The sequence below is a fragment of the Mesoplodon densirostris genome, chromosome 18 (genome assembly GCF_025265405.1).
Source record: "Mesoplodon densirostris isolate mMesDen1 chromosome 18, mMesDen1 primary haplotype, whole genome shotgun sequence".
In the NCBI taxonomy this organism is placed as follows: Eukaryota; Metazoa; Chordata; class Mammalia; order Artiodactyla; family Ziphiidae; genus Mesoplodon; species Mesoplodon densirostris.
This window is the reverse complement of record NC_082678.1, coordinates 48,095,567-48,122,403: the sequence shown is the minus strand read 5'-3', so window position 1 is coordinate 48,122,403 and position 26,837 is coordinate 48,095,567. Positions and strand designations below refer to the sequence as shown.

At 45.3% G+C, this 26,837-nt stretch overlaps 1 protein-coding gene, 1 non-coding gene and 1 pseudogene across 2 annotated transcripts in view; 1 reads left to right on the top strand and 2 right to left on the bottom strand.

Moving 5' to 3' along the window:
* Positions 1-24,990, bottom strand: part of PRPF8 (pre-mRNA processing factor 8) — a 37,178-nt gene extending 12,188 nt beyond the window's left edge. The window contains exons 1-24 of the mRNA XM_060080454.1: positions 24,910-24,990; positions 24,606-24,716; positions 23,705-23,873; positions 20,998-21,162; positions 20,693-20,911; positions 20,351-20,563; positions 19,710-19,835; positions 19,509-19,614; positions 18,355-18,545; positions 18,105-18,224; positions 17,829-18,018; positions 17,576-17,695; positions 17,332-17,466; positions 16,855-16,984; positions 16,281-16,477; positions 15,946-16,152; positions 15,654-15,817; positions 15,387-15,513; positions 15,077-15,269; positions 14,615-14,802; positions 14,232-14,470; positions 13,859-14,005; positions 13,465-13,675; positions 13,152-13,268 (exon numbers count right to left, since the gene is read on the bottom strand). Of these exons, the coding sequence (XP_059936437.1) occupies positions 13,152-13,268; positions 13,465-13,675; positions 13,859-14,005; positions 14,232-14,470; positions 14,615-14,802; positions 15,077-15,269; positions 15,387-15,513; positions 15,654-15,817; positions 15,946-16,152; positions 16,281-16,477; positions 16,855-16,984; positions 17,332-17,466; positions 17,576-17,695; positions 17,829-18,018; positions 18,105-18,224; positions 18,355-18,545; positions 19,509-19,614; positions 19,710-19,835; positions 20,351-20,563; positions 20,693-20,911; positions 20,998-21,162; positions 23,705-23,873; positions 24,606-24,705 (3,774 nt within the window). The 5' untranslated portion in view covers positions 24,706-24,716; positions 24,910-24,990. The remainder of the gene's footprint in view (positions 1-13,151; positions 13,269-13,464; positions 13,676-13,858; positions 14,006-14,231; positions 14,471-14,614; positions 14,803-15,076; positions 15,270-15,386; positions 15,514-15,653; positions 15,818-15,945; positions 16,153-16,280; positions 16,478-16,854; positions 16,985-17,331; positions 17,467-17,575; positions 17,696-17,828; positions 18,019-18,104; positions 18,225-18,354; positions 18,546-19,508; positions 19,615-19,709; positions 19,836-20,350; positions 20,564-20,692; positions 20,912-20,997; positions 21,163-23,704; positions 23,874-24,605; positions 24,717-24,909) is intronic.
* On the top strand, positions 2,398-2,504 carry LOC132479415 (U6 spliceosomal RNA). The gene has a single exon (XR_009530531.1). It is a non-coding gene; the product is annotated as a U6 spliceosomal RNA (small nuclear RNA).
* On the bottom strand, positions 12,274-12,636 carry LOC132478671 (small ribosomal subunit protein uS8-like; annotated as a pseudogene).
* Positions 24,991-26,837: the final 1,847 nt, after the last annotated feature.

Here is a 26,837-nt window from a genome sequence, read left to right as displayed (position 1 = left end):
AATCCTGATAAAGAACAAAGTAGAAAGTATCACACCTCCTGATTTCAAACTATATTACAAAGCTACGGTACTCAAACATTATAGTAGTGGCACAAAAGCAAACCCATAGGTCAATGGATCAGAATAGAGAGCCCAGAAATAAACCCATGCTTTTATGGTCAATTAATCTGCAACAAGGAAAGCAAGAATATACACTGGGGAAAAGACAGCTTCTTCAATACATGGTGCTGGGAAAACCGGACAGCTAATGCAAAGGAATCAAACTGGACTTTCTCACAACATACACAAAAAATAAAGGCAAAATGGATTAAAGACTTAAATGTAAGACCTGAAACTATAAAACTCCTAGAAGAGGGACCTCCTTGGTGGCACAGTGGTTAAGAATCCGCCTGCCAATGCAGAGCACACAGGTTCGAGCCCCAGTCCAGGAAAATCCCACATGCCACGGAGCAACTAAGCCCGTGTGCCACAACTACTCAGCCTGCACTCTAGAGCCCATGAGCCACAACTACTGAAGCCCGCGTGCCTAGAGCCCGTGCTCTGCAACAAAACGTCTGTGCACTGCAATGAAGAGTAGCCCCTGCTCACCACAACTAGAGAAAGCACGCAATGAAGACCCAACACAGCCAAAAATAAAATAAATAAATTTATTTAAAAAAAAAAAACTCCTAGAAGAAAACACAAGCAGTACTCTCTTTGACCTTAGTCTTAGGAATATTTTTTTGGATATATCTCCTCAGGCAAGGGAAACAAAAAATTAAGAAATGGGACTATATCAAACTAAAAAGGTTTTGCACAGGGGCTTCCCTGGTGGCGCAGTGGTTAAGAATCCGCCTGTCAATGCAGGGGACGCGGGCTCGGTCCCTGGCCCGGGAGGATCCCACATGCTTTGGAGCAACTAAGCCCGTATGCCACAACTACTGGGCCTGTGCTCTACAGCCCACGAGCCACAACTACTGAAGCCCGCACACCTAGAGCCCGTGCTCCTCAACAAGAGAAGCCACTGCAGTGAGAAGCCTGTGCACCTCAACAAAGAGTAGCCCCCGGTGGATGCAACTAGAGAAAGCCCTCACGCAGCAACAAAGACGCAACACAGCCAAAAATAAATAAATAAATAAACAAATAAAAGCTTTTGCACAGCAAAAGAAATTATCAACAAAATGGAAAGAAAGCCCACTGAACAGGAGGTGATATTTACAAACAATATATCTGATAAGGAGTTAATACGCAAAATATTGGGTTGGCCAAAAAAGTTCGTTCAGGTTTTTCCATAATATCTTATGGGAAAACCTGAACGAACTTTTTTGGCCAACCCAATACAAAGAACTCATACAACTCAACATAAACAAAACAAAACAAAACAAAAACCTGATTTAAAATGTCTATTCGGCAGAGGAGCTGAAGAAACATTTTTCCAAAGAAGATATAAAGATGTCCAAGAGACACATGAAAAGATGCTCAACATCACTAATCATAAAGGAAGTGCAAATCAAAACCACAATGAGCTGTCTCCTCACACTTGCCAGAATGGCTATTATCAAAAAGACAAGTAACAAGCGTTGACAAGGATGTGGACAAAAGGGAACCCTCGTGTACTACCGTACTACTGATGGGAATGTAAAGTGGTGTAGACACTATAAAAAACAGTATGGAAGTTCCTCAAAAAATTAAAAACTGAACAACCATACAATCTAGCAATTCTACTCCTGGGTATTTATCTGAAGAAAACAAAAACACTAATTCGAAAAGATATGTGCATCCTCATGTTCACTGCAGCATTATTTGCAATAGCCAATATATGGAAGCAACTTAAATGTCTATTGATAGGTAAATGGATAAAGGAGATGTGGTATGTACACACACACACACACACACACACACACACACAGAAATATTAGTCAGCCATAAAAAAGAATGAAATCTTGCCATCTGCAACAACACAGATACTTGGAAGGGTGGGGGAATGAGTGAAATAGTTGAGGGAGACTAAGAGGTACAAACTTCCAGTTATAAAATAAGTAAGTCACAGGGATGTATAGGGAATATTATAACTTTGTGTGGTGACAGACAGTAACTAGACTTATCCTGGTGATCATTTTGTAATGTGTAAAAAGAGCAAATCACTACATTGTTTACCTGAAACTAACATAATATTGTAAGTCAGTCATACTTCAAAAAAAAGAAAGAGATCTGCAAGTTCCCTGGTGGCCTAGTGGTTAGGCTTCTGGGCTTTCACTGCTGTGGCGCCAGTTAATTCCTGGTCAGGGAACTGAGATACTGCAAAAGCTGCACAGCGCAACAAAAAAAAAAAAAAAAAAAGAGAGAGAGAGAGAGAGAGAGAGAGATCTCTGAAGACCCATGAAGGGATCCATTTGCAGGCTATAAAACTCCGAGGTCGTGCTTGCTTCAGCAGCACATATACTAAAACTGGAACAATACAGAGAAGATTAGCATGGCCCCCGTGCAAGGATGACACGCAAATTTGTGAAGCATTTCATATTTTTTTGTTATACAGCAGCAACTAACACAACAATGTAAAGCAATTATACTCCAATAAAGATGTTAAAAACAAAAAACAAAAAACCTCTGAGGTCAAAGAAAGAACCACCACCAGATCAGTAAGCTGAACAAGTCCCACAGCTCACATAAGGTTGACAACAGTTTGTGTTCCCGCCAGCCATACAGAAACTTCGTAATAAATGGGAATTAGGTATAGTCCATAGAAAGTTATCAACTTAGTAGTGGAGATAAATTAGCCCCAGAAGAAAGGGTGCTCTGGATTCACTATAACCAAGAAGCTTAAAATTAAAAGCAAGCCTCAAAAGGATCAAATTAAACCACAAGTTACTTAACTGTACACCAGAACACAACCCAACACTCTTTAAAGGAATATAACAAAATCCATAAATCAATATAAATTACACAATTTCTAGCATCCAATCAAAAATTGGATGCATACAAAGAAGCAGGAATAAATTACCCATAAACAGAAGAAAAATCAATCAGTACAAACAGACCTGGAAACAACAGATGATGGAATTAGTAGACAAAGACCTTACAACAGCTATTAAACATTTTATAATTGTGCTTGAGTATATAAAGAAAAACATGAACATAATGAGGAAAGAAACAGAAGATGTTAAAGATCCAAATGAAACTTTTAGAGATAAAAATTACAGTATCTGAAACTTTAAAATGTACAGATGGGATTAACAACATTGTAAAGCTGCAGAAAAAATAATGAAGGCAAAATAAACACTTTTTCTGACAAACAAAAGCAGAGTGTATTCATTGCCAGTACACCTTTACTACAAGAAATGTTAATGGAAACTCTTTAAGCAGAAGGAAAACAATACCAGATGGAAACCTGGATCTACATAAAGTAATGGAGAACACCAGAAATAGTAAGTATGTGGGTAAAATGTAAAAGACATTTTTTTTTCATTTTGTAATTTCTGTAAAAGATAGAAAGGCTGTTTAAAGCCAAAACGGTAACAAAGTATCACTGTGTTTATAACACAGGTACAGTTAAAACATATGACAAAAACACTACAGGGACTTCCCTGGCCATCCAGTGGTTAAGACTTCTCACTTCCACTGCAGGGGGCACGGGTTTGATCCCTGGTCAGGGAACTAAGATCCTGCATGCCGTGGGGCGTGGCCAAAAAAACAAAAACAAAAAAACACAAACACTACAAAGAATGAGGAGGAAAATGAAAGTATATTATTGAAAGGTTCTCGTACAATATGTAACATGATAGTAGACTAGTGGTCACAGTAAGCCAGAGATATATACTGTAAACCCTAAGCAACCAATAAAAAACAAAGAAGTGTAGTTAATAAGCGAAGTGTGGAGATAAATTAAAATCATACCCAAACCCCACTCAATCCAAAAGGCGGCAGGAAAATGAGTTACTCAGTTTTCCTGGGTCTCTCCCACATATATATGTTATGAAACTTTCATTTGATTTTCTCCTGTTTAAAAAATAAATAAAAAAGAAGGCAGGAAAAGAGGGAAAAAGCAGAATAAAGAACAAAGGACGAGATGGCAGATTTAAACTCAACGACATTGACAGTCATATTAAACTTAATTGGAGTGTTTAGACTATTTGTAAGGCAAAGATTGTTAAACTGAATTTAAAAAGCAAGAACCAATTAAATGCAATCTATAAGAAGTTAACTTTAATTATAATGACACAGATTAAAAGTATAAGGATGGAAAAAGACATCCATGCACACACAAAACAAAGCTAGAGGGGCACTACTGATATCAGACAAAGTAGACTTCAGAACAGAGAATATTACAAGGAATAAAGAGAAATATTTCATGATGATAAAGGAGCCAATTCATTAAGAAGATATAATAATTCTAAATATACTACATACTTAGGGACTTCCCTGGTGGCGCAGTGGGTAAGAATCTGCCTGCCAATGCAGGGGACACGGATTTGATCCCTGGTCCGGGAAGATCCCACATGCCATGGAGCAACTAAGCCCGTGCTCCACAACTACCGAGCCCACACGCCACAACTAAAGCCCGCAGGCCTAGAGCCCATGCTCCACAACAAGAGAAGCCACTGTGAGGAGAAGCCCGTGCACGGCAACGAAGAGCAACCCCGCTCGCCACAACCAGAGAAAGCCCGCGCACAGCAACGAAGACCCAACGCAGCAAGAGATAAATAAAATTAAATCTTTAAAAAAATAATAAATATATTATATACCTGATAACAGAGCTTCAAAATATATGACACAAAAAATCATGGACCTGTTGAAGCATAAGATTCAAAAAAAAAAAAAAAATTATAGGGCCTCCCTGGTGGCGCAGTGGTTGAGAGTCCGCCTGCCGATGCAGGGGATACGGGTTCGTGCCCTGATCTGGGAGGATCCCATATGCCGCGGAGCGGCTGGGCCCGTGAGCCATGGCCGCTGGGCCTGCGCATCCGGAGCCTGTGCTCCGCAACGGGAGAGGCCACGACAGTGAGAGGCCCGCATACCGCAAAAAAAAAAAAAAAAAAAAAATTATACAATTATGCCCAACAGTATGAACAATACATATGTCTTGCTGGGGTGTCAACAGAGTTGCTTCTATCTATTGAAATGTCTATGTGTGCATCAGTTGTAAAGTTCATTTCTAATTCTAGCTGTATCTTCAGGTACATCATACAGCATTCCACCTGGCACAACTCCTTGGTCATCACCCATATGCAGGTTCTTGCACAAAAAGTTTGTCAGTTTGCATTTTGGTCTCAATGAGATGGCTCCCTACTCCCCTAAGCCTGCTAATCTCCTGATGACTCTTTCTTGGTTTTCCACCTGTAAGCCAAGCCAATTATACTTTGCCCAACTTTGACTAAATATTTAAAAGATACCAGAGCAGTCTGAACTTCAGACATTCTTCTGTGCTCAAAAAAGATATAAATTTCTGGAAAAATGTCACGTGTCTTCATGTTATAAGCTTGGATGTCTTTAACAAAGTGAATGGTGTCTCTAAAGCTAAAAATACAAAGAGGAACCTGAAAAGGGGAATAAATCCACGACTTATGACCATCTTCTCTCAGTAATTGATAGAAGTAGACACAAGAAAAAAAAAGACATAGAAGGACTTGAACAACACAATCACTTGACTAAACCTAAATGACATTTGTAAAACCCAACAAAGCAGAATACAGATTCTTTCTCAAGTACACACGAAGACAGTCACCATATATGCTAAACCATAAAACAAGTCTAAATACACCTGAGAAAACTAAGATCATAAAGAGTGTTTTCTGACCATAATGGAATTAAACTAGATACTAATAAAAGAAAAATACCTGGAAAACCCCTCAAATAATATTTGAAAATTAAACAACATACTTCTAAGTAACCTATGGGTAAAATAAGAACTCATAAGAGAGGGACTTTCCTGGTGGTCCAGTGGCTAGGACTCCACGCTCCCAGTGCAGGGGGCCTGGGTTTGATCCCTGGTCAGGGAACTAGATCTCACATTCATGCCACAACTAGGAGTTCGCATGCTGCAACTGAAAGATCCTGCATGCCATGACTGAAGACCCCACGTGCCGCAACTAAGACCTGATGCAGCCAAATAAATAAATAAAACAAATTTTAAAAATACATATATAATTTGAGTAAAAATAAAAAAAAAACGACAAAAAAAGAACTCACAAGGGAAGTTAGAAAACATTTTTAATTGAATGAAAATGAAAATCTATCAAAATTTGAGGGATACAGTGCTTCCCTGGTGGCACAGTGGTTAAGAATCCACCTGCCAATGCAGGGGACACGGGTTTGAGCCCTGGTCCAGGAAGATCCCACATGCCACGGAGCAACTAAGCCCCTGTGCCACAACTACTGAGCTGGCGCTCTAGAACCCACGAGCCACAACTACTGAACCCCTGTACCACAACTACTGAAGCTCACGTGCCTAGATCCCGTGCTCCGCAACAAGAGAAGCCACCGCAATGAGAAAACTGGGCACCTCAATGAAGAGTAGCCCCCCACTCGCCGCAACTAGAGAAAGCCGGCACACAACAACGAAGACCCAACACAGCCAAAAATAAATAAATAAAAAATAAATTAATTAAAAAAAAACTTAAGGGATGCAGCTAAAGCAGTGCTTAAAAGATTTTTCAGCACTGAATATTTCTATTAAAATGAAAGGTCCAAAATTGTCATCATCTAACCTTTTACCTTAACAAACTAGAAAACTAACAGCAAATTAAACCCAAAGTAAGCAAAAGAGCAGAATCAATGAAACAGAAAAGAGAAAAATAAAAATCAATGAAACTGGGCTTCCCTGGTGGCGGTTGAGAATCCATCTGCCAATGCAGGGGACACGGGTTCGAGCCCTGGTCCAGGAAGATCCCACATGCTGCAGAGCAACTAAGCCCATGCGTCACAACTACTGAGGCCCACACACCTAGAGCCCATGGTCCACAAGAGAAACCACTGCAATGAGAAGCCCGCACACCGCAATGAAGAGTAGCCCCCGCTCACTGCAACTAGAGAAAGCCCACGTGCAGCAACAAAGACCCAACACAGCCAAAAATAAATTAATTAAATTAAAAAAAAAAATCAGTGAAACCAAAAGATCAATCTTTGAAAAAGAGAGCAACCACAAATATCAAACGATATAATCAACACTTTAAGGTAAGGAATACGTTTGCTAGGCAATTGTTGAAGTGAAAGATCACATTGGCTGGAGTTACCACAGGAATTAGCCTTGAGCAAATAATATTCAGACAGGCAGGATGAAGTGACTCCTGGATGAGGTAACACCCAGAATCAAATCACAAAAGCAAAACTGAGCATCTAGCTTGTGCTCAGGATGAGACAACCAAGGCAACAGACCTATAGCAACGAGAGCGGAGAGCTGGGGACCAGAATGGGCTAGATCTGGGAATAAAGCAAATAGACTTCAGTAAGACAACTCCGAGTCTTCGTAAGTTCTCTGACTGTATTTGGTCCCTAGAATCACATGCTGCATGGTTTGTATCACAGAACACTCCAGTTCTGCTGCAGTTACCGGTGCTTTATTCCCATTAGGGAGTAAGTATGAATTCCCAAGGAGTATCACATTCCTTTAAGAATAGCAGAAGTTCCTGGGGATGAGGGGAGGCAAGAAAGAGAATAACACTGAGTGATTCCATGTACTAGGTACCATGGTAAGAACTTCACACATATTAAGTCTTCATAAAAAAAACAAATTCAGGGGCTTCCCTGGTGGCGCAGTGGTTGAGAGTCCGCCTGCTGATGCGGGGGACACGGGTTTGTGCCCCGGTCCAGGAAGATCCCACATGCCGCGGAGTGGCTGGGCCCGTGAGCCATGGCCGCTGAGCCTGCGCGCCTGGAGCCTGTGCTCTGCAGCAGGAGACGCCACAACAGTGAGAGGCCCGCGTACCACAAAAAAAAAAACAAAAAAAAAAAACCCCAAATTCAATTCATATAACCTGCCCATCATGGCACATGACCAACTTGGACGGGAATGTGGAAAATAAAACTGATGTTAGGATGATGGGATTCTGGGTGTTTTCTGGGTTCTGTTAGTATTTAATTTCTTTTTACTGTAAGTGAAAACATAACTGGTAAAAAATTAATGGGAACTTTTACTGTGTCCTTTTGAACCATGGTACATTAGACAACAAATTTTTTCCATCTAAAACTAAACATATAGCTGGGGCAGGGGAGATGAACAGGCAGAGAACAGAGGATTTTTAGGGCAGTAAAAATACTCTCTATGATATTTTAATGATGGATATGTGTTCTTCTACATTTGCCCAAACCCACAGAATATATACCACCAAGAGTGAACCCTAAGGTAAACTAAGGACTTTGGGTGGTTATGATGTGTCGATGTAGGATCATCCTTGGTAAAAAAAAAAAAATGTACCACTCTGGTGAGTAATGTTGATAATGGAGGAGGCTTTGCACATGTGGGGGCAGGGGTTAATGGGAAATCTCTGTGCCTTCCTCTCAATTTTATTATAAGTCTAAAGGTGCTCTAAAAAAAACAAAGTTTTCAAAAAATAAATAATGTAAAATAAAAGTCAAAGCAAGAACAGAGAAATACATCTACTGCCAGGCAAAGATGTTCTTTTCCTCTTGGCTTTAGACTTTAAGTCATCTACACATGCTTAAAGGGATTCCCTGGTGAAGGACAGAGAGAATGCTGTTTGTGGGAAGACAGGGAACTCAGCAGGAAGGTGGCCTTACAGTCCTTCATAAGCTAAAGCTAAGTAGGCTGCACCTTGTAAGTCAGATGATCTAATGTGGTACATTTCTATTTTCCTTCTGTTATTCCTGGCCCATATCAAAGTCTTGTTTAAATGTTCCAGTCTCATTTCATAGCTACTACTAGGACTGAAGGAGTCCTGGCTCGAAGCCTGGGCTACTGCACTGCATGTACATAAAGCAAGAATGGGGGTAGCACCTAAAGTGCCCCCATCAGTAATAATTACAAGTGAATCTGGGGGGAAGGACAAGAATAGTGCCATAAGGTCCAGCCACCTCTAGCCCTACTGGAGATTTCCCTTCTATTATCAACCTTGGAGGACCAAGAAATTTTATTACAAGAACTGCTTTACCTTAACACACCTCAGGAAACAAATTCCAATACTGTACTATCCGATCATAGTCTGTGAGATGCCTCTAATCAATGACAGCAAACATTTATTACAAAATCTGTTGAGTAATGTAGCTTATTATAAGCATCATTTGTCACAAAAGCCCTCTGAGCTAGCTAGCCTATCAGTACCCCCATTTTATGGATGAGGGAACTAAGGCCCAGAGTGGGTGGGTGGCTTAACCCAGATCCCAAGAGTAATGTGGTAGAGCTATGACTAAACCCAGTCTGACTCCAGAACCCGTTACTCTAAGGACTATATTAAACTGCCTACCTGACCTCTGACAGTCCTCCTTTACTCAGGCTCTTACCTCTCACACATATATTCCTTTGATCCCTGTATTTTTTCCCAAGGCCACTGGCCTCTTCTGGTCTCTTCCTTCTCTCCCTCCCAATATCCAGGGTTCCAATAGGGGCCAGCACCCTTGATTCCCCTGCATCCAACCCCTTACCACTCCACAACAGCCCTCTGGCAAAACCCTAGTCCTAAATCAGCAATACCATCTATCCACCTTCTCCAGCCCGTTGCTGAGAGCTTGAGAAGCTGAGTAGTTCTGGGAAGAGCCCACACTCACTCACAGTTGTCTTCACTCTCTTAAAACCCTCAGTGCAGTTTCTTCAACAGTCGAATCACACCCTCACCACTGTGCTCACGTCCAGCACCCCCTGCCCCTCACTCCAGCCCAGGTGAAGCTGAAAAATGCAAGGTTTGTTGTAACTTCCCACTAAACTTATCTACGTTCCCAACTATGCAGACCTCGTTCTACTAGGTTCAGAGAATGCTTCCCTCTGCTTTCCCTGTACTCTATCCCTGCAGAGCAGACACCGTTCCATCACCTACCACGCTTCTCTGCTGCACTCTGAACCGCTACTGGCTCCTTACTGTACACATACTCCCAGCACTCCCATTTACAAATACCTGCCTTGACTTCTATCTCCCTCTAGGTGGCGCCTAAAGTCCCTCCTCCTCCTCCTCCTCCTCCTCCTCCTGCTCTGGCAAACTGACAGTCTTTGCTGTCTCCACTCCCTCACTTCCCATAAAGCCTCACCCACTGCAATCTGGCATTTATCCCGATATTTCTGAAACAGCTCTTGCTAAGGTCATCCATGACATCCTGACTGCCAAATCCAATGGATACTTGTCAGGCCTTATCTGACTGAAACACACTTAGGCAACTCACACTGCTAAGTGCCCATCCCGATTCCTGACAGGCTTGGCATCCATGGCCCGGCACTCTCCCAGTCTGGCCACGCTGCTCAGTGTTCCCTACGGTTCCAAACTCACCCCTCTGCTCTTCTCGCTCCTTACACTTTCCCCAGATAATTTTGCTCACTCTTGAGTTTTCAACCATCTCCTTTATATTGACAGACTCCTAAATCTGTATTTGCAACCCAGACATCTTCCCCAAGCTTCAGATCCCAAAGTTATCTCCACTTGGACATCCTATAGGAACCTCTAAGTTGCCCCTAGTCGCTCTTACTTTCTCACCTCGTTTCTCTCCCTGGAGCTTCAAACTCATAATGCTTTTCATCAAATCTAAGAGGTACCACTAAATACACACACACATATATTTATTTTGGAACTGAAGAAATACGATATAAATAAGTGCCTGCTGGAACCTCTATCTGGATGTTCTCAGGAATGTCAAACTTTTTATATCCTAAACTAAATTCATTTATCTTCTCTCCTAAACCTGCTCTTCTTCCTGTAGTCTTCCAGTTGATGGCTAGCCACCCATGCCAAAAACTGAATGTTATTTTGACTTCCTTTCCCTCTGGCATTTCACCAAAATGAAGCTCTGCTGACTGTACCTACTATTTATCCAATCTGTTCCCCTCTGCGTACGTTCACGGATCTCACCATCTCTATCTGGACTTCAGCAGTAGTCCACAAACCTCATCTTTCCTCCTCCTCTTCTGAATCCATCTTCCCCACAGCTGCACAAGTGAACCACCTAACACGGAACGGAAATCTGAAAAAGTCACTCCCATGCTCAAGACCCTTATGGGTTTTTTTTTTTTTTTTTTTTTGGCCACGCCATGCAGCACGCGGGATCTTAGTTCCCCAACCAGGGATCGAACCTGTGTCCCCTGAATTGGGAGCGCAGAGTCTTAACCACTGGACTGCCAGGGAAGTCCCCCCTTATGGGATTCTTAACAAGGCAGGTGATGCCCTCCATGATCTAGCTCTGCTTACCTATCCAGCCTCCATCTCCTCCACAGTTTTACTGCTGTAAACCCAAACTTTTTATGGCCTCACATGTACCACGCCGGCTACCTCTTCATACCTCTGGCTGAAAGAATGCTCTCCCTCACCTGCCCCTCACATGTTATTTCATTCAGGAAGTCCTTCTCTCTTCCTCTCCCAGACTGGGCTAGTCATGAACCTGAGGATTCTCAGAGATTCCCAAGTAACACAAGAGCTCTATAAACACATTGTACTGTAGTTCTCTTTGACTATGCATTGTCTCTCCAACTAGGTAGTGAGCTCTTGGAAGGCAGAGACTGTGTGTCACATGTAGTGTGTGTGTAGCGTCTGGAACACAGTGGCTATCAACAAACACAAATGGAATGAATGAGTTACACAATTCCTGTTATCTGACTCTTGGACGATATACACCAACCTAAAAAGACAAACACTTTTTCCCTGCACTATACTCAAAAAGAAAAAATGTATCATGAGGGACTTTAGGTAAGGAATATTAAGATTAAAAAAATGTATCCTTGGGCCTCCCTGGTGGCGCAAGTGGTTGAGAGTCCGCCTGCCGATGCAGGGGATACGGGTTCGTGCCCCGGTCTGGGAGGATCCCATATGCCGCGGAGCGGCTGGGCCCGTGAGCCATGGCCGCTGAGCCTGCGCGTCCGGAGCCTGCGCGTCCGGAGCCTGTGCTCCGCAACGGGGGAGGCCACAACAGTGAGAGGCCCGCATACTGCAAAAAAAAAAAAAAAAAAATGTATCCTTAACAGAACTATTACTAAAAAATTGGAAACCTTCTTTATATGCTGCATATTTAAAGGGATATGAAGGCCAGAAGGAGAGAAAATGCTACAGCTAAGAGTTATTCTAAGAGAAACCAGGATGACGCATTTTTTAATCCACTGAGGCATTTTATTTCTATGTATGTACTACGTTCCTAGAAAAAGAATACCCCCTATGTATTTTTATGTCTTGCTTCTTTGTGGTCCACAATGCCAGCTGAGTTGTCAGTACAATGAAACCAAACTGATGGGGCAAGAGCAGAATATTCTGCCATTTTTCTAGGTCTTTGAGTTGCACAGCAAATCTGGGGCTGATCACATCACTACACTTGTTTAACTTGCCTGTGAAATTCAGTTTTGCCCGCTCTGTGATCATCAATGATTTCAAATTCACCCGTGTAACCCTGCCTCATTATTACAGTTAGAAACTGGACAGTGACTTTGGAACACAACCTAATAATAACCTAGCACTTCCCTCTCTTTTTGGCATTACTGATGCTCTTGAGAGTATCAGCCAGGACATTCATGTGCCCCATTAGTGGAATGGAAAGGCAGCAGGAAAAGAGCAAGGCGACTTTTTAAACCTTGCAGAAACTTAAGCACACACAGTTAACAAATCCTCAGATTACTCTTTTTCAATTCCAGCTGCCTTCGGCTGGGCCTTTGGAAACAACTGAAGGGGAAATAAACACTGAGATATAGCTCATTATACTTGCTTTTTAACATGCACATTATGTGACGGGTCAAAAGATGAACTGTATGACCTGGATAACAAGCCTGGGGACAATGCAAAAATGGTGATTTTTGTTCAAATTTAAAAATCCAATTTCTACCCTTACCTTAACTTAGAATCATCACAACTACACAGAAGTAGGCTGTAGAGTTCCTACAGGGAATTCTCAGGAAACAACTGTGAGGTGATTTGACACTCTAAGCTGCTGTACCATAAAGCATGGAGACTAGTACACTGGACACAGTTGGGAAGAAAGGAGAGCAAAGGAGGGAAGAGCTGAAAGGGATGTGAGACAAAGGACACTACTGCTGTACGTACCTTGGTGAAGGTGGTGGAGCCAGAGGCCATCAGAATTTGACGCACACGGTTGTGGAAGCGCTGCATTGACTCATCATCCACACGCAGGAAACACTGAGCTGTTCGCTCCTTAGTAACCTAAACCATAAGGTCAAGGTTAACTATCTCTGGAACTGCCACAGGAACAAGAAACACCACTGAGCCCTACCCTCCCAACAGAGCTCAACTGACTGACAATGAAAAGGTGTGCAGTATACCTCACCCCCACCTACGCAGGATGTACAGGCATGGTAATGCTACTCCTACTACCCCCTGGTCCCGCTCCAGGCTGTACCTCATTCTGTAGGTTCCAGACCCCATCCTTGTGGGTGAACTCCTCATAGCTGGTGCGGCATTTAGGCAGGATGCGGCACTCAAAACCACACATGTTGAACAGCAGGTTGGGGTTGTCCTTACTGTACACGGACACGAAGCTGTTCTCCCACTGAACTGTAGTCACTGAGCGTGGCAGACGGTTCTTGATGTCCCAGAACACTGCCCGACCCCTGCCCACAGAGAACACAGGGTCACATCCGTCTCCTACAAGGAACTTCCCTTCAAAGGCCAGACTGATGATATCCCAACAGAGTACACCCTCCCACCCAGGACACCACCTTATAAATCCCCTCTAATTGTTCTCTGGGTCCCTCAGGTTGATTCCAGCTCCCACGGCCCCAACTTAGACTCACAAGTTGACATCATGCTTCATGAGGCGCATGCGGGCGTCTCGGGGCCAGCATTTCTTGTTATTATAGCCAACGATGTTTTCATTGTTGGGGTCAGGGTGCTCCGTCAAGTAACGCTGGATCAGGTCCCGAGCCTCATCTGCTGTGAACCTACACCAGACAAGGTGCGTTGCTGAGGGCCAAGTACACTGGGATCTCATGAGGCCTACAGCTCCACAGACGGGGGCCACCCCCAACCTGCACCCTACTCATAGGACTTCATCCCATTTTAGAGCCCCAACCCAGCAGCAAGTCAACTAAGGTACAAGAGCTGCTTCCAGAAGCTGGGCATATACCTCAACACCCTGCAAGGGTAAGAATCCAGGCAAGCCCTCACCTGAAAAAAATATGGATGCGATCGATGTATCTGCAGAAGAGACGGATGGGGTGGGCAGCCTCAGTGGCTATGTCTTGGAAACTGAGAAAATCGTTTGGCATCTGAGGGGGCCCAGCCATCTCACTGGCCCGGTGCAATCCCAACACAAGCAAATCCATAACCAAGCCATAGTACTGTACGATGAATGAGGCAAACTGCAGGCCTCTAATGATCCCATACGAATTTGTATGGTTCATGTCCTAGAAAGACAGACAACTCTTAACCATGGCCAAGTCCCAGGCTTCTCGGGGCCCATCCTCTTTTGCCCTCCCCCCAGCAAATCCCAACTCTGTGGGCCAACCACCCCTCCCCCAATTCCTTGCCACCCTGCCCCCAAGACACACCTTGTAGTTGATGACGACATTGTTCTTGGCCGTCATGTAGTCGGCTATGTTGTGGTCCACGATGAGGCGCAGCAGCCGATTAAGCAGGGTCAAATCTATCTTCTCATATATCTTCTCAAATCGGGACTCCAGCATGACGTTGCACTCGCCCTCACTTGTCTCCCACACGTCCTGCAGGTTATTGATGCCTGAGGAGTAGGAAACACAGGTCTCCAGCAGGTTAGAAATTCCCTTTCAGAACTAGTGCCTGCAGGAGCTATCACATTCATAACCCAATCACACAACCACTCTATTCATTCATCTGTATTGCTAGGAGAGTCAGCTGTGCTCAACGTAACATCAACACCGTTTCCTGGGTACCATGCACCAAGAGAGTAAACTAATTATGCTGACTGGATGAGAATTTTCCCACAGAACTTAATTCATCTCCCTTCCTCAAGGGCAATCCCAGAAAAGTTTTACCTTGGCACCACTTATAAACAAGCAGAGGAGGTGGTTCTGTGTCAGCAGGCTTGATCCAGGGTGGGAAAAGGCGGCGCTTGTCAGCTTCATACCACAGGTACTGGTCCAGGTAAGCATCAGTTATCTTCTCCAGTGGCTCCACATCATACACTGGCACCAGGTGGCTATAGAGATCCATGAACTCAATGCCCACCTGTGGGACAAGGAAGCTGGCTCACACCAACCCACTAATCATTTGAGGCAACCTGCCGCCCTGGGTGCCACGAATGAATCAAAAAGCCAAAGGAAAATGTTGGGGTATCTGACTCACTTCTTTAAAGGCTCTCTGTGTGAGGAGGTGACGCTTGATGCGGGACAATGCCTCGTGGGGGTTGTCATAGGCTTGCTCGATCAGACCTAGCTCCTCCCTCTGCGACTGGTTTAACCGAGACTTCACACTAACAAGGCAAGAGTAAAGGTGAAAGGGAAAACCAAGAGGAAGCCATCCCCAGAAAGGCCTTCTTTCTTTGGACTCTGACGATGATGCCATTCTCCCCCCCTCACCTCCCCACAGGAGCCTGTCTACTCTACTTCTCACCTGTAAGCTTCCTTGAGCCGCTCCAAGGCCAAGATGAGCAACTTGGTGTCGTGCTTGTAGGAGAGTGGGGGGAATGGGATGGGTGAGAACCTACGGCTTTCCAGCCAATGCACAGTTGTGGTATACACTGCCACCGCTTCTTCTGCTGTGATGTAAGGCCCGTCCTGCAAGGTGGACATGAGAATTAGCTTCCCACCATAGCCCAATCCCACCAGGGCAAGGTATGGTCCCAACTTTGCAGTCCACCCTCCTGCCCACCCCCACACACCAAGCCCAGCCTACTCTACCCAACCTTTAGGTAGTTGTGCTGCCGCTCTTGTTCTGCCTTCAGGTAGAGCCGAGTGAGGCGTCCCAGGTTCTTTTTGCAAACAGTCTTGTCTACAGTGGCCCCACGGCGGATCCGTTCTCGGTTGTAGTGCGCAGTGTTGGTCCACCAGTCAGCCTTGGCCTTCACGTATCGAAGGATCATATTCTCTATAGGGGTTGGCAAACCAGGGACCTAGAAGTGCAAAAGGCACAATGAGAAAGTGATGGGAGCCACATGGCCCCCAAAGACATTCCAGAAGTGGTAATCCTGAGCCCAGGAAGATGATGTCTATGCCTCCTCGGAGTTGGGGAGACGCCCACCTTCCAGGGAATATTGGCCTTCCAGCAGCGCCAGGCTTCACTGAGGTGCTGCAGGATTGTCCGGGCCTTGTTCTGTTTGATCCCCTCAGGCATCATGTCCAGAATGTCATGCATCACAGCTGCCCGAAGCTCAAGGTCAAAATGTGACTCCACTCGCTGCTTGGTTACGGTCTTTGCCACCCCCTTTGAGTGTCGGCCTAGAAGTGAAAGTGAGTAAAAGCAAGATTTGTTGCTCCTAATAAGCGTCTCTACCTTCATGCTGTTGCTTACCATGGTTATAATGAAATCAGTAAGTATAAACAAAGCCCAGCATATGCAAGACAAGATACGCCAGATATTTAGAACTACGCTTCTGAGGAATTTCCATCCTGTAAATGCTCGATAGCCTCAAGGCCCCAAAGCGAAGCCCAAGACCCAGAATACGAGGTCAGACTCATTGGAGACTGGGTCTTAGAGGCAATCCAACAGGAAGGGATTCTCAGTCTCGAACAAGGTCAAGGAACAGAACAGGAACACACATGATCTACCCTTGGAGTGATAATGGGAGAAGCTGGACACGGAGAAAACCACTTACCTTCAAACTGCCGGGCCAGGAGGTTACCCAGCCATCGCTCCAGCAAAGGGGTGATGCCACGCATGAAGAACAGCCAGACCCGCCAGCCAGCAGCCCAGAAACCACAGCCAGGGCCCTTCCCTACAGGGCCCTAGGATTCCAAGCAGAAGTCAAGAATACAAGTTAGCAATTCATTCAGTCAACAACAGAAAATTGGGCAGAGGTGGGGCAAAGAGCACATGTGTGGCAGTTAAGGGAAAAAATGGGAAAACTCTGAGGCCTCCATATCTAAAATGGAGTAAATGAAGAAACCAGTCACTGAGATTCTCTATTTAGACCTAAAAGTGGGCTTTGAGGGGAAGTGTTGAGATTCACAAGATGAGGGCAGTAATGAAACACTCAAAGCCTCTCTCCAAACAGGTGCCTGGAAAGAGTCCTGACTAGATGTAAAAATTAAGATGGATCTGAGAACATGAATATACGAGGGCAGGGTCCTACCGTGTTGAAGCGGTAATAGATGAGATGCTTCAGGTCCTTGCACATGCGAATCTGCCGCATCAGCTTATATTTGTACCGGTACATGCCCGTCAGCTGCCCCACGTGGGCAAAGATATACTGCAACCCATCTGCCAGCTGCAACACAATTGCCCATCAGGCTTTAAGCTAGAGCCAGATCCACGATCAGCCCAGGCTTCACCCAGCTTCCCCACCTGGAGCCAGGACTGGGAATTCCTAGCCTCACCTGGAAGGCATCCACATTGCCCAACCGATACTGCACATGACTGTCCACCACCAGCTTAGTTAAGCGCAGAACCTCTCGACACAGATGGAAAGCATTCCCAAAACGAGATTTCTTTCGTTCCTGGAAAAGAGGCCAAGGACAGAAACAACATTTGTCAGCAATAGTCTGGACTGGATGTATGCCCTCCTTAGAGGCCAGAGCAAAGCCAGTCTATCCCTCAGCCCAGGAGACCCCTAAGGTCCAATGCAGGTACCTTGGTGGTGAGCGTCTTGACAGGCTTGAGGTTGAAGTTGTAGTCCAGGTGCAGATAGTTGAGATTCTTACGGTGAATGAGAAGGTTGAGCATGTTGTAGCCCTGGCGGCAAACCTGTAGCCCCACCTCCACCCAGTCCAGCTTTGTAGACTGAAAGAATTTGGTGGCTTTGAAGGAACGGAACAGATACCTGGGGTGGGAATAAGGAGTGAGAGTTAGACTTCTGATTATCTCTGGAACGGAAAAAGTCTGAGTAGGGGGCCTAGTGCACCTCACCTCTTCTTTTGCGCTTTAGGGGGCCGGTGCTTCAGGGCATTCAACACATAGTACTTAAGCAGCTTCTGGTAGGAAACCCTCACTTTCACAGGCTGCCCAGCAGGACAATGCTCCCGATACCTGAAAAAACAAGCCCACCAGAGCTCAGCCCATCTCTTCTTCCAGCCGCTCTGCTAAAGGCTGCACGCCCACCCAGCTGGAGTCTTTCCTCCTGTACATCCACTACTATCCCCCCAGGTAGAAGCCTTACCAGTTCTTGACAAGGGGAATGTCCAGGGCCCGGCGGGTGCGACCAGAGCGTAGGTTGAAGGGCCGTGGGGCCCAAAGCAAGGCAATGCCATTGGCTGTATTGTCTGTGTAGAGAGGTGTATCTTTCAAGAAGGGCTCCACAAACTCTGGGAGCTCAAACTCCTCGTCGTCATCTGGCAATGGTTCCTGACTCTGAAAGAAGAACCCCCGAGGGTTTATTTAGCTCCCGCTGATCTGGGCAGACATTTGCGATCAGAGGGAAACTCTCTGGGGCCAAGTACAGTGGCTACATCTGCCATGGAAACTGAGCTGCCTGACAAGAGAAGCCCTGAAGGGCCAAGGCAAAGGGGGCCAAGGGAGCAGAGAACAAGGCAGGGCCAACCAGGAAAGCAAGCAGCACTCCTCACACCCCAACTGGCTCACCAGCAAAAGGTCTCCTAGAGGACCCCCCAATACCAGGAAGAGGTGAATACTGCAATCACCTCCTGTCCAAGCTCCAAAAACTGGGCTTGGGGAAGGAGATCTGTTCATGTTAAGAACGTAATGGAACGTGGATCAACATCAAAAACATTATGCTAAGTGTTAAGACCCAGACACAAAAGACCACATACTGTATGATTCCATTTATATGAAATGTCCAAAATAGGCAAATCTACAGTGACAGAAAGCAGATTAGCAGTTACCTAGGCAAGGAAGATTCAAGGGAAATAGAGTGACTACTAATGGGTGCAGGGTTTCTCTTTGAGGAAATGAAAATGTTCTAAAATTAACTGTGGTGATGGTTGCACAAGTCTGTGAATAAACGAAAAACCACCGAATTATCCACTTTAAACGGGTGAATGTGTGGTAGTGAATTACAGCTCAATAAAGGATTAAAAAAAAAAAACAAGAACACATTGGAAACAGACCAGAATAAGACCACATAGAGTTCCAGAGGAGAAATGATAAAACCCAAATGGATAATCATAGAAACAAGATAATACCAATAACTTGGTCTGAGACAAGTGCCAAACTCTCACGTTAGCTTACAGCTAGAGGGGAACACTTAAGGATGGAAAACATGTCTCCCTCTAGCTGAATTTTTATCTAGTAATGCTTCTGCCCGGACAGGAAGTCTCTCTTGAAGAGCTGAGGTCAAACGTCCCTTCCTCTCACCTTGACAGAGTGCCTATGGGAAATTGGGTTGATCAAAGGATCAAAGTAGAAAGCTGGCAAATCAGGATCCTCAGTTTTGATGAACACAACATTAGGAGTGTGGTACCTAAAATGAAAGAAGAGTCAGCCAAGGTTCTCCTGCCCTGGCCCAACCTAAACGCCCACCTCTCCTTCCCCCCAGCTGGGTTCTAGCTCTCTCACCAGGTGAGGTGGACGTGGTGTGGAAGATTGTTGTACAAGTACGGAAAAGCAATCTTGTACTCAGTGCGGATGGGCTGCCGGATGATGATCTTGTTAATATCATTGAATTCATTCCAGTCTTCATCCCTAGGGTGCAAAATCAAAGATGAGCAGACTAGTTGGGCAGTTTGGAAACTACAATGGGATCTTAAGGATCAAGATGAGATTTTATGGGGCTTCCCTGGTGCTGCAATGGTTAAGAATCCGCCTGCCAAGGCAGGGGCCACAGGTTCGAGCCATGGTCTGGGAAAATCCCACATGTTGTGGAACAACTAAACCCGTGCACCACAACTACTGAGCCTGTGCTCTAGAGCCCACGAGCCACAACTACTGAGCCTGTGGGCTGCAACTACTGAAGCTCGTGAGCCTAGAGTCTGTGCTCCGCAACAAGAGAAGCCACCGCAGTGAGAAGCCTGTGCACTGCAACAAAGAGTAGCCCCCGCTCGCCGCAATTAGAGAAAGCCCAGTGCAGCAACAAAGACCCAATGCAGCCAATCAATGAATGAATGAACGAATGAATGAATGAATAAGTAAATTTTTTTAAAAAAGATTAGATTTTGTTTAACCCAAGGTGCCTAAAATCTCTACTCTCTCCAACTTACTGTAGGTTGATGTCTCGGACAAGAGGCTCAAATTTGGGGCCTCCAGGAATGGCCATATTGAGTGCCTTGGAGGTAAAAAAGGCCTTCAGATCAAACAGATAGAAGTAATTGTCATCTACCAAGTCTGTCAGGAGCTGATTGGCCAGGCGGTAGAGAGTGGACATCATAGGCAGTGTGAACTGCCAGCGTTGGTAAGTGGAACCATTCACATACCTAGGGAAAAAAGAGGCCCGTGTCAGGTAGATATACTAGCTAGCCAAGCCATACTACCCATTGCTCTCCCAGGACCCCTTCTGGAGTTCCAAAACCCTCACAGGAGTGGTAACTCCAACCATCACTCACTTCCGGCTGTCCCTCAATGGCTGGTGGTCATAGAACCAGTCCAACACAGGGGCATCTTCCTCAGGGTCCAGCTCTAGCTGAATTGCCTCCAGTGGCTCAACATCTAGGATGTTGTCAGCATAGTCCAAAGGCGGCTCCTCATCATCAAAAGGGGGGAAACGCATCCTCTTGAAATGCCTCCTGTCTCTTTTTTCTCGACGCATCATAATCCACATTGACCTGGAAGTCGACAATGTCACATAACGGTTTCTACCCACTGCCTCCACAACCACTACCACCACACACCATGTTCCAGCCCTTCTCACCCCCACTGGGAGATGTAGACAGGTTCAATGACCCAGGGAATCTCATTGACAAAGGAAATGGCTCCAGTGATGTGGTACAGCACAGGCACATCCCGAATCTGCTCCCAAGGCATAGGCATGTTCTCCAGGAGTTTGAGGACTGCATGGGGCATGTACTTTAGGGCACTGCAACAACAGAAAGACAGATGATTAGAAGTGACCAGGTGTTCTGCTACCTGTGCCATGCAGAGAAGCCACAAGGTAGCACAGTATCACGTTCCACAGAAAACCAGTCTTACAGTCCAAACCCCCCGTTAGTACAGGCCCTCTGTGACCAGGAACTCTGCCTCCCCACCTCCAGCTGTGCCACTCTGCTTCTTAAACATCACTGTCCCACAATACTGGGCTTCAGTCCCTCTAAATCAACAGCTGTTCCCTTAACAGACAGCCTTTAGACTACCTCACAGTCTATTCTCTCCGTAGCTTTCCATAAAAAATAATATTTACCACACTTTACTTTAACCATTGTCTATTATGTCACTAGGCTATAAGCTCCAGAAAGGCCATTACTTCCTGTTCACTGCTATATTCCTGGCACACAGCACAGATCTCAAAAATATTTTTGAAATAAAGCTTCCACAGCTGTCTTAGACCAGTTCATTAAGTGGCTAACATTTTTAAAAATTTATTTATTTATTTTATTTTATTTTATTTTATTTTATTTTATTTTATTTTATTTTATTCTTGGCTGCATTGGGTCTTCGCTGCCACGCGAGGGCTTTCTCTAGTTGCAGCAAGCAGGGGCTACTCTTCGTTGAGGTGCATGGGCGTCTCATTGCAGTGGCTTCTCTTGTTGCAGAGCACAGGTTCTAGGCACACAGGCTTCAGTAGTTGCGGTTCGCGGGCTCTAGAGCACAGGCTCAGTAGTTGTGGTGCACGGGTTTAGCTGTTCCATGGCATGTGGGATCTTCCCAGACGACGATCGAACCCTTGTTCCCTGAACTGGCAGGTGGATTCTTAACCACTGCGCCACCAGGGAAGCCCAGGTGGCTAACATTTTTGTGTAAAAATGGAAAAGGGATCTGCTAAGGCATTTGTAGCTGTACTCACCCACCTTGGGGACACAGAAAAACAAGAGTACAAAGACCTCAGGAGTGAACTACCCCCGAACCTGAAGATTCTGGTCACTTAGGCATTACAGGAAACAGGAATGTACAGGTGTCCTGCTCTTGGCTTTAACCTACTCAAAGATAGAGACATCTTATCAAAGCATCAACAGGACAAATTAAAAGCTCCAGTCCCAGATCAGGAAAAAAAATCAGGGCAATAAAGAACACAACTGAGAACTCTCCTGCACTGTTGGTGGGAATGTAAATTGGTACAGCCACTATGTAAAACAGTATGGAGGTTCCTTAAAAAACTAAAAATAGAGCTACCATATAATCCAGCAAACCCACTCCTGGGCATATATCCAAAGAAAAACATAATTCAAAAATATACATGCACCCTGATCCTCACTGCTGCGCTATTTACAATAGCCAGGACATGGAAACAACCTAAATGTCCATAGACAGATGAATGGATAAAGATGTGATACATCTATACCATGGAATATTACTCAGCCATAAAAAAGAATGAAATAATGCCATTTGCAGCAACATGGATGGACCTAGAGATTGTCATACTGAGTGAAGTAAGTCAAAGACAAATATCATATGATATCGCTTATATGTAGAATCTTAAAAAATAGTGGTACAAATGAACTTATTTACAAAACAGAAACAGAGTTACAGATGTAGAAAACAAACTTATGCTTACCAAAGAGGAAGTGGGGGAGGGATAAACTGGGAGACTGGGATTGACATACACACACTACTATATATAAAACAGATTACTAATAAGAACCTACTGTTGGGACTCCCCTGTTGGTCCAGTGTGTAAGACACCGTGCTCCCAACGCAGGGGCTCAGGTTTGACCCCTGGTCAGGGAAATAGATCCTACAGGCATGCCGCAACTAAGAGTTTGCATGCTGCAACTAAGAAGTCCACGTGCTGCAACTAAAGATCCCGTGTGCTGCAACCAAGACCCGGCGCGACCAAAATAAATTTAAAAAAAAAGAACCGGGCCTCCCTGGTGGCGCAGTGGTTGAGAGTCCGCCTGCCGATGCAGGGGATACGGGTTCGTGCCCCGATCTGGGAGGATCCCATATGCCGCGGAGCGGCTGGGCCCGTGAGCCATGGCCGCTGGGCCTGCGCGTCCGGAGCCTGTGCTCCGCAGCGGGAGAGGCCACAACAGTGAGAGGCCCGCATACCGCAAAAAGAAAAAAAATAATAAAATAAAAAAAAAGAACCTACTGTACAGCACAGGGAACTCTACTTAATACTCTGTAATGACCTATAAGGGAAAAGAATCTAAAAAAGAGTGGATATATATATACGTATAACTGATTCACTTTGCTGTACAGGAGGAACACAACGTTGTAAATCAACTACACTCCAATAAAGATTAATTTACCAAAAAAAAAAAAAAAAAGCAAAACTGGAAGATGTGGAAATTATGACAAAATTCTAGTGATTTTCTCCCTTCTTTGATAACCACTCAGATGGGCTGTCACAGAACATTAAAGTCCCAAAATGATAAAGCAGCTATCCAGGACTGAAATATAAGAGACAGGGAGAAGGGAAAGGGGCCAAACTCCAAATGAAATACTTCCAGCATGTTCCTTACCCCAAGTACACCCTTTTGTCATGGCGAAACTTCCTGTTGGTCATGTCTCCATGGTCTCGAATGATCTTCCTGACATGTTCTGGAGGCATGTCTTCCTTTTGAGCATCCACAAATCCAAACTTCCGCTTTTCCGCATAGCGCTTGGCCTGCAATTGCTGCCATTTTCGGGCTACAAGGACACCTCAGTTTAAAAAACTGCACACCCTTAGCCTAACCACCCCCACCTCTTGCCCTAGGGTAATCTCCGGTCAGGATGTATGACAGAGGGCAGGCACCCGGCAGAAGCACTCCCTGACAATTCTCTTGTCTACTCGCTCTGCTTTATTTTTTTTCTTCATCACATTTATCATTTCCTAGCATTTCTGTCATAACATAATTAAAGTTTTGTTTTGTTTTTTTTTTTTTTTTGCGGTACGCGGGCCTCTCACTGTTGTGGCCTCTCCCGTTGCGGAGCACAGGCTCCGGACGCGCAGGCTCAACGGCCATGGCTCACCGGCCCAGCCGCTCCGCGGCATGTGGGATCTTCCCGGACCGGGGTACGAACCGGTGTCCCCTGCATCGGCAGGCGGACTCTCAACCACTGCGCCACCAGGGAAGCCCTTAAAGTTTTTTTTTTTACTGTCCACCTCCCTCACTGCAACTTAAACCCTGTAAGGGAAGGGGTTTGTCTGTATCGCTATTGTATCCTCATTGTCTGGATCAGTGCCTGCAAATAATAGACGCTTTTACTTTTTTTAAGTACATGATTTTAGAGACTTGATTAGATGTAAAAAATAAATGGGGGCCAATAAGTGCACTAACACCTCATGTTTTGACACTTGCCAAAACGGGGAAAGGGGCCAAACCCGCTGCGCGCACGCGCACACCCGCCCCCGGCGCCGCTCCCGCACGCTTTCTTCACCTTTCTCCTGAAGCTTCTCCTCCGACATGTAGTCTGGCAGCGGGGCTAGAGGGCCAGGCACCGGGTTACCCGGCCCTCGGTAAGGAAATACTCCGGCCATACCCGGAGAATCTGGGGAGCAGAGAGAGAAAAAAATTAACGACAGGGCCCGGGCCCGCAAGAGGGGCAGCAGGAACACGTCGAAACCCACGGCCTGCAGTCCCGCCTCGCTTAGAGTGCGTCCAGCCCGGCCCGATCCCTCCGACCGTTCAGCCCGACCCCAGCCGCGCCTCCCGCAGCCCGGCCCTTAAAGCCCGCCACGTACCCCTACAGCCCCTCACACAGATAGCCGCTTCCCTGCAGGGCAATGGCGGCAAGCCGACGTCCGCTCCGCGTTGCTAAAGCCCGGAAGTGCGCGACGCGGCTTCAGCAGGTGACCCAATAGGCGCCGGTGTGCTCAGACGGATTAGAGAGTTCACCAATTAGAATTGCGATTCTTGCCGGAGGGGGCGGATCCATGGGCGGAAATATTTGGACGCGAGGGGGTGTGGTCGTAATAGGCGCAAGCCCCGCCTTCCGCGTTTCTGGAGCTGTCCCTGGGGCCTCAGCAGCGGCTCGCATCCGTCCGACAGAAGCCCAATCTTCCAGAGTTTTACTAAATTTGTCGAAGTTTGCACATTATTCTGTGTCTATCTCATATATGTAGACTTGAGGTGCAGTACTAACTCCGAGTCAATCAGTCTTTTGTCCATGCATTCATTCATTCATTCAACAATCATTTACTGAATGCCTACTATTGTATCAAGCGTTGGGTGGGGGGGTGAAGAGGGGAAGGGGGTGGGGGCGCCGGAGGCGGGGGGTGGGAGGGGGAAGCCAACCTCAAGGAGCTCCCCAAGAAACTGGGTGGTAGACGAAAACCCAGGCTCTCACAATGCCCTGTGATGGGAATTCAGGGCCAGGGTATATAACCCTGCCTATCATGTCAAGGAGGAGTTAGTCAATGAACCTACAAAAGTAAAAGAGGCCTTGGGGAACAACATTGCCAGGTGTTTTTCCGCCTCCCTCTCCATTCCTATTTTCTCTCTCTGGCAACGACTACCCTATGAAGTGTATAATGAACACCCTATAAATGCTTCTTGACTCCCTCAGGCTCTGTCTATGTCTTGCTGCTTGAATTGCCCTCCAACTCCTGCCTTGTTTTAATTTTCATGCCTCTTGCTCTATTTTCTGATAACAACTTTGAATCTGACTTAACAGATAAGTTTGTTTGAACTCACACCAAGTTTATTGTGGAGGATGCAGAGGACTTGTAACCCATACAGGTTTTTCGTCTAGTTGGGAATTTGGGACTCAAAAGAGAAAATGAGAAATATGCAAAGAAGAGTCCAGGCAAATACCGGCTGGTGTGGAGGTTCATATAGTTCAAAGAAGAGAGAGGAGCATTATTAAAGATGTGATGGAGGTGGGGGATATGAAGGATTTGAGGAGGTAGAGAAAGAGGAAGGAAAAAGAAATCCCAGGTGGTGGTAACTACTAGGGTTAGAGTTTAGAAAGAGAAACAAGCATGGCATGTTAGGAAAACAGCCAGCCAATCAACCTGGCTGCAAAAGAAAGTGCAGCAGCATCTTTATGATGTTCATCATCGTCACTGTAGTGAAGTCCTTACCACTTGTATAAGGTCCACTATGTGCCAGGCATTATTCTAAAACCTGGTAAAATTCTAATATTGTCTGTTTTCATTAATACTGTTGTACTAATGTCAATTTCCTAGTTTTGATTGTCCTACTATTGTTATGTAAGAAGTTCTCAGGTGTGTGAAGAGTACACAGGAACTCTCCGTACTATTTTCTAAACAGCATTATTGAGAAATAATTTGCATTCCATAAAGTTCACCTGTGTAAAGTATACAATCCAATGTTTTTTAATATATTTACAGAATTGTGCAATTATCTCTACCTAGTTCCAGAACATTCTCATCATTCCCAAAAGAAACCTTGTACTCCTTAGCACTCACTCCCCACTTCCTCCCACCTCCTACTCCTCAGCCCTAGGCAACTACTAATCTACTTTGTGTCTCTACAGATTTGCTTGATCTGGATAGTTCATGTAAAGGGTATCATAGAATAGTGACTCTTGTCACTTTGTGACTGGCTTCTTTTACTTAGCATGTTTTTGAGGTTCATCCCTGTTGTAACACATATATATTTTCTTTGTAGAAATGTCTTTTCAGATCCTTTGCCCATTTAAAAATTG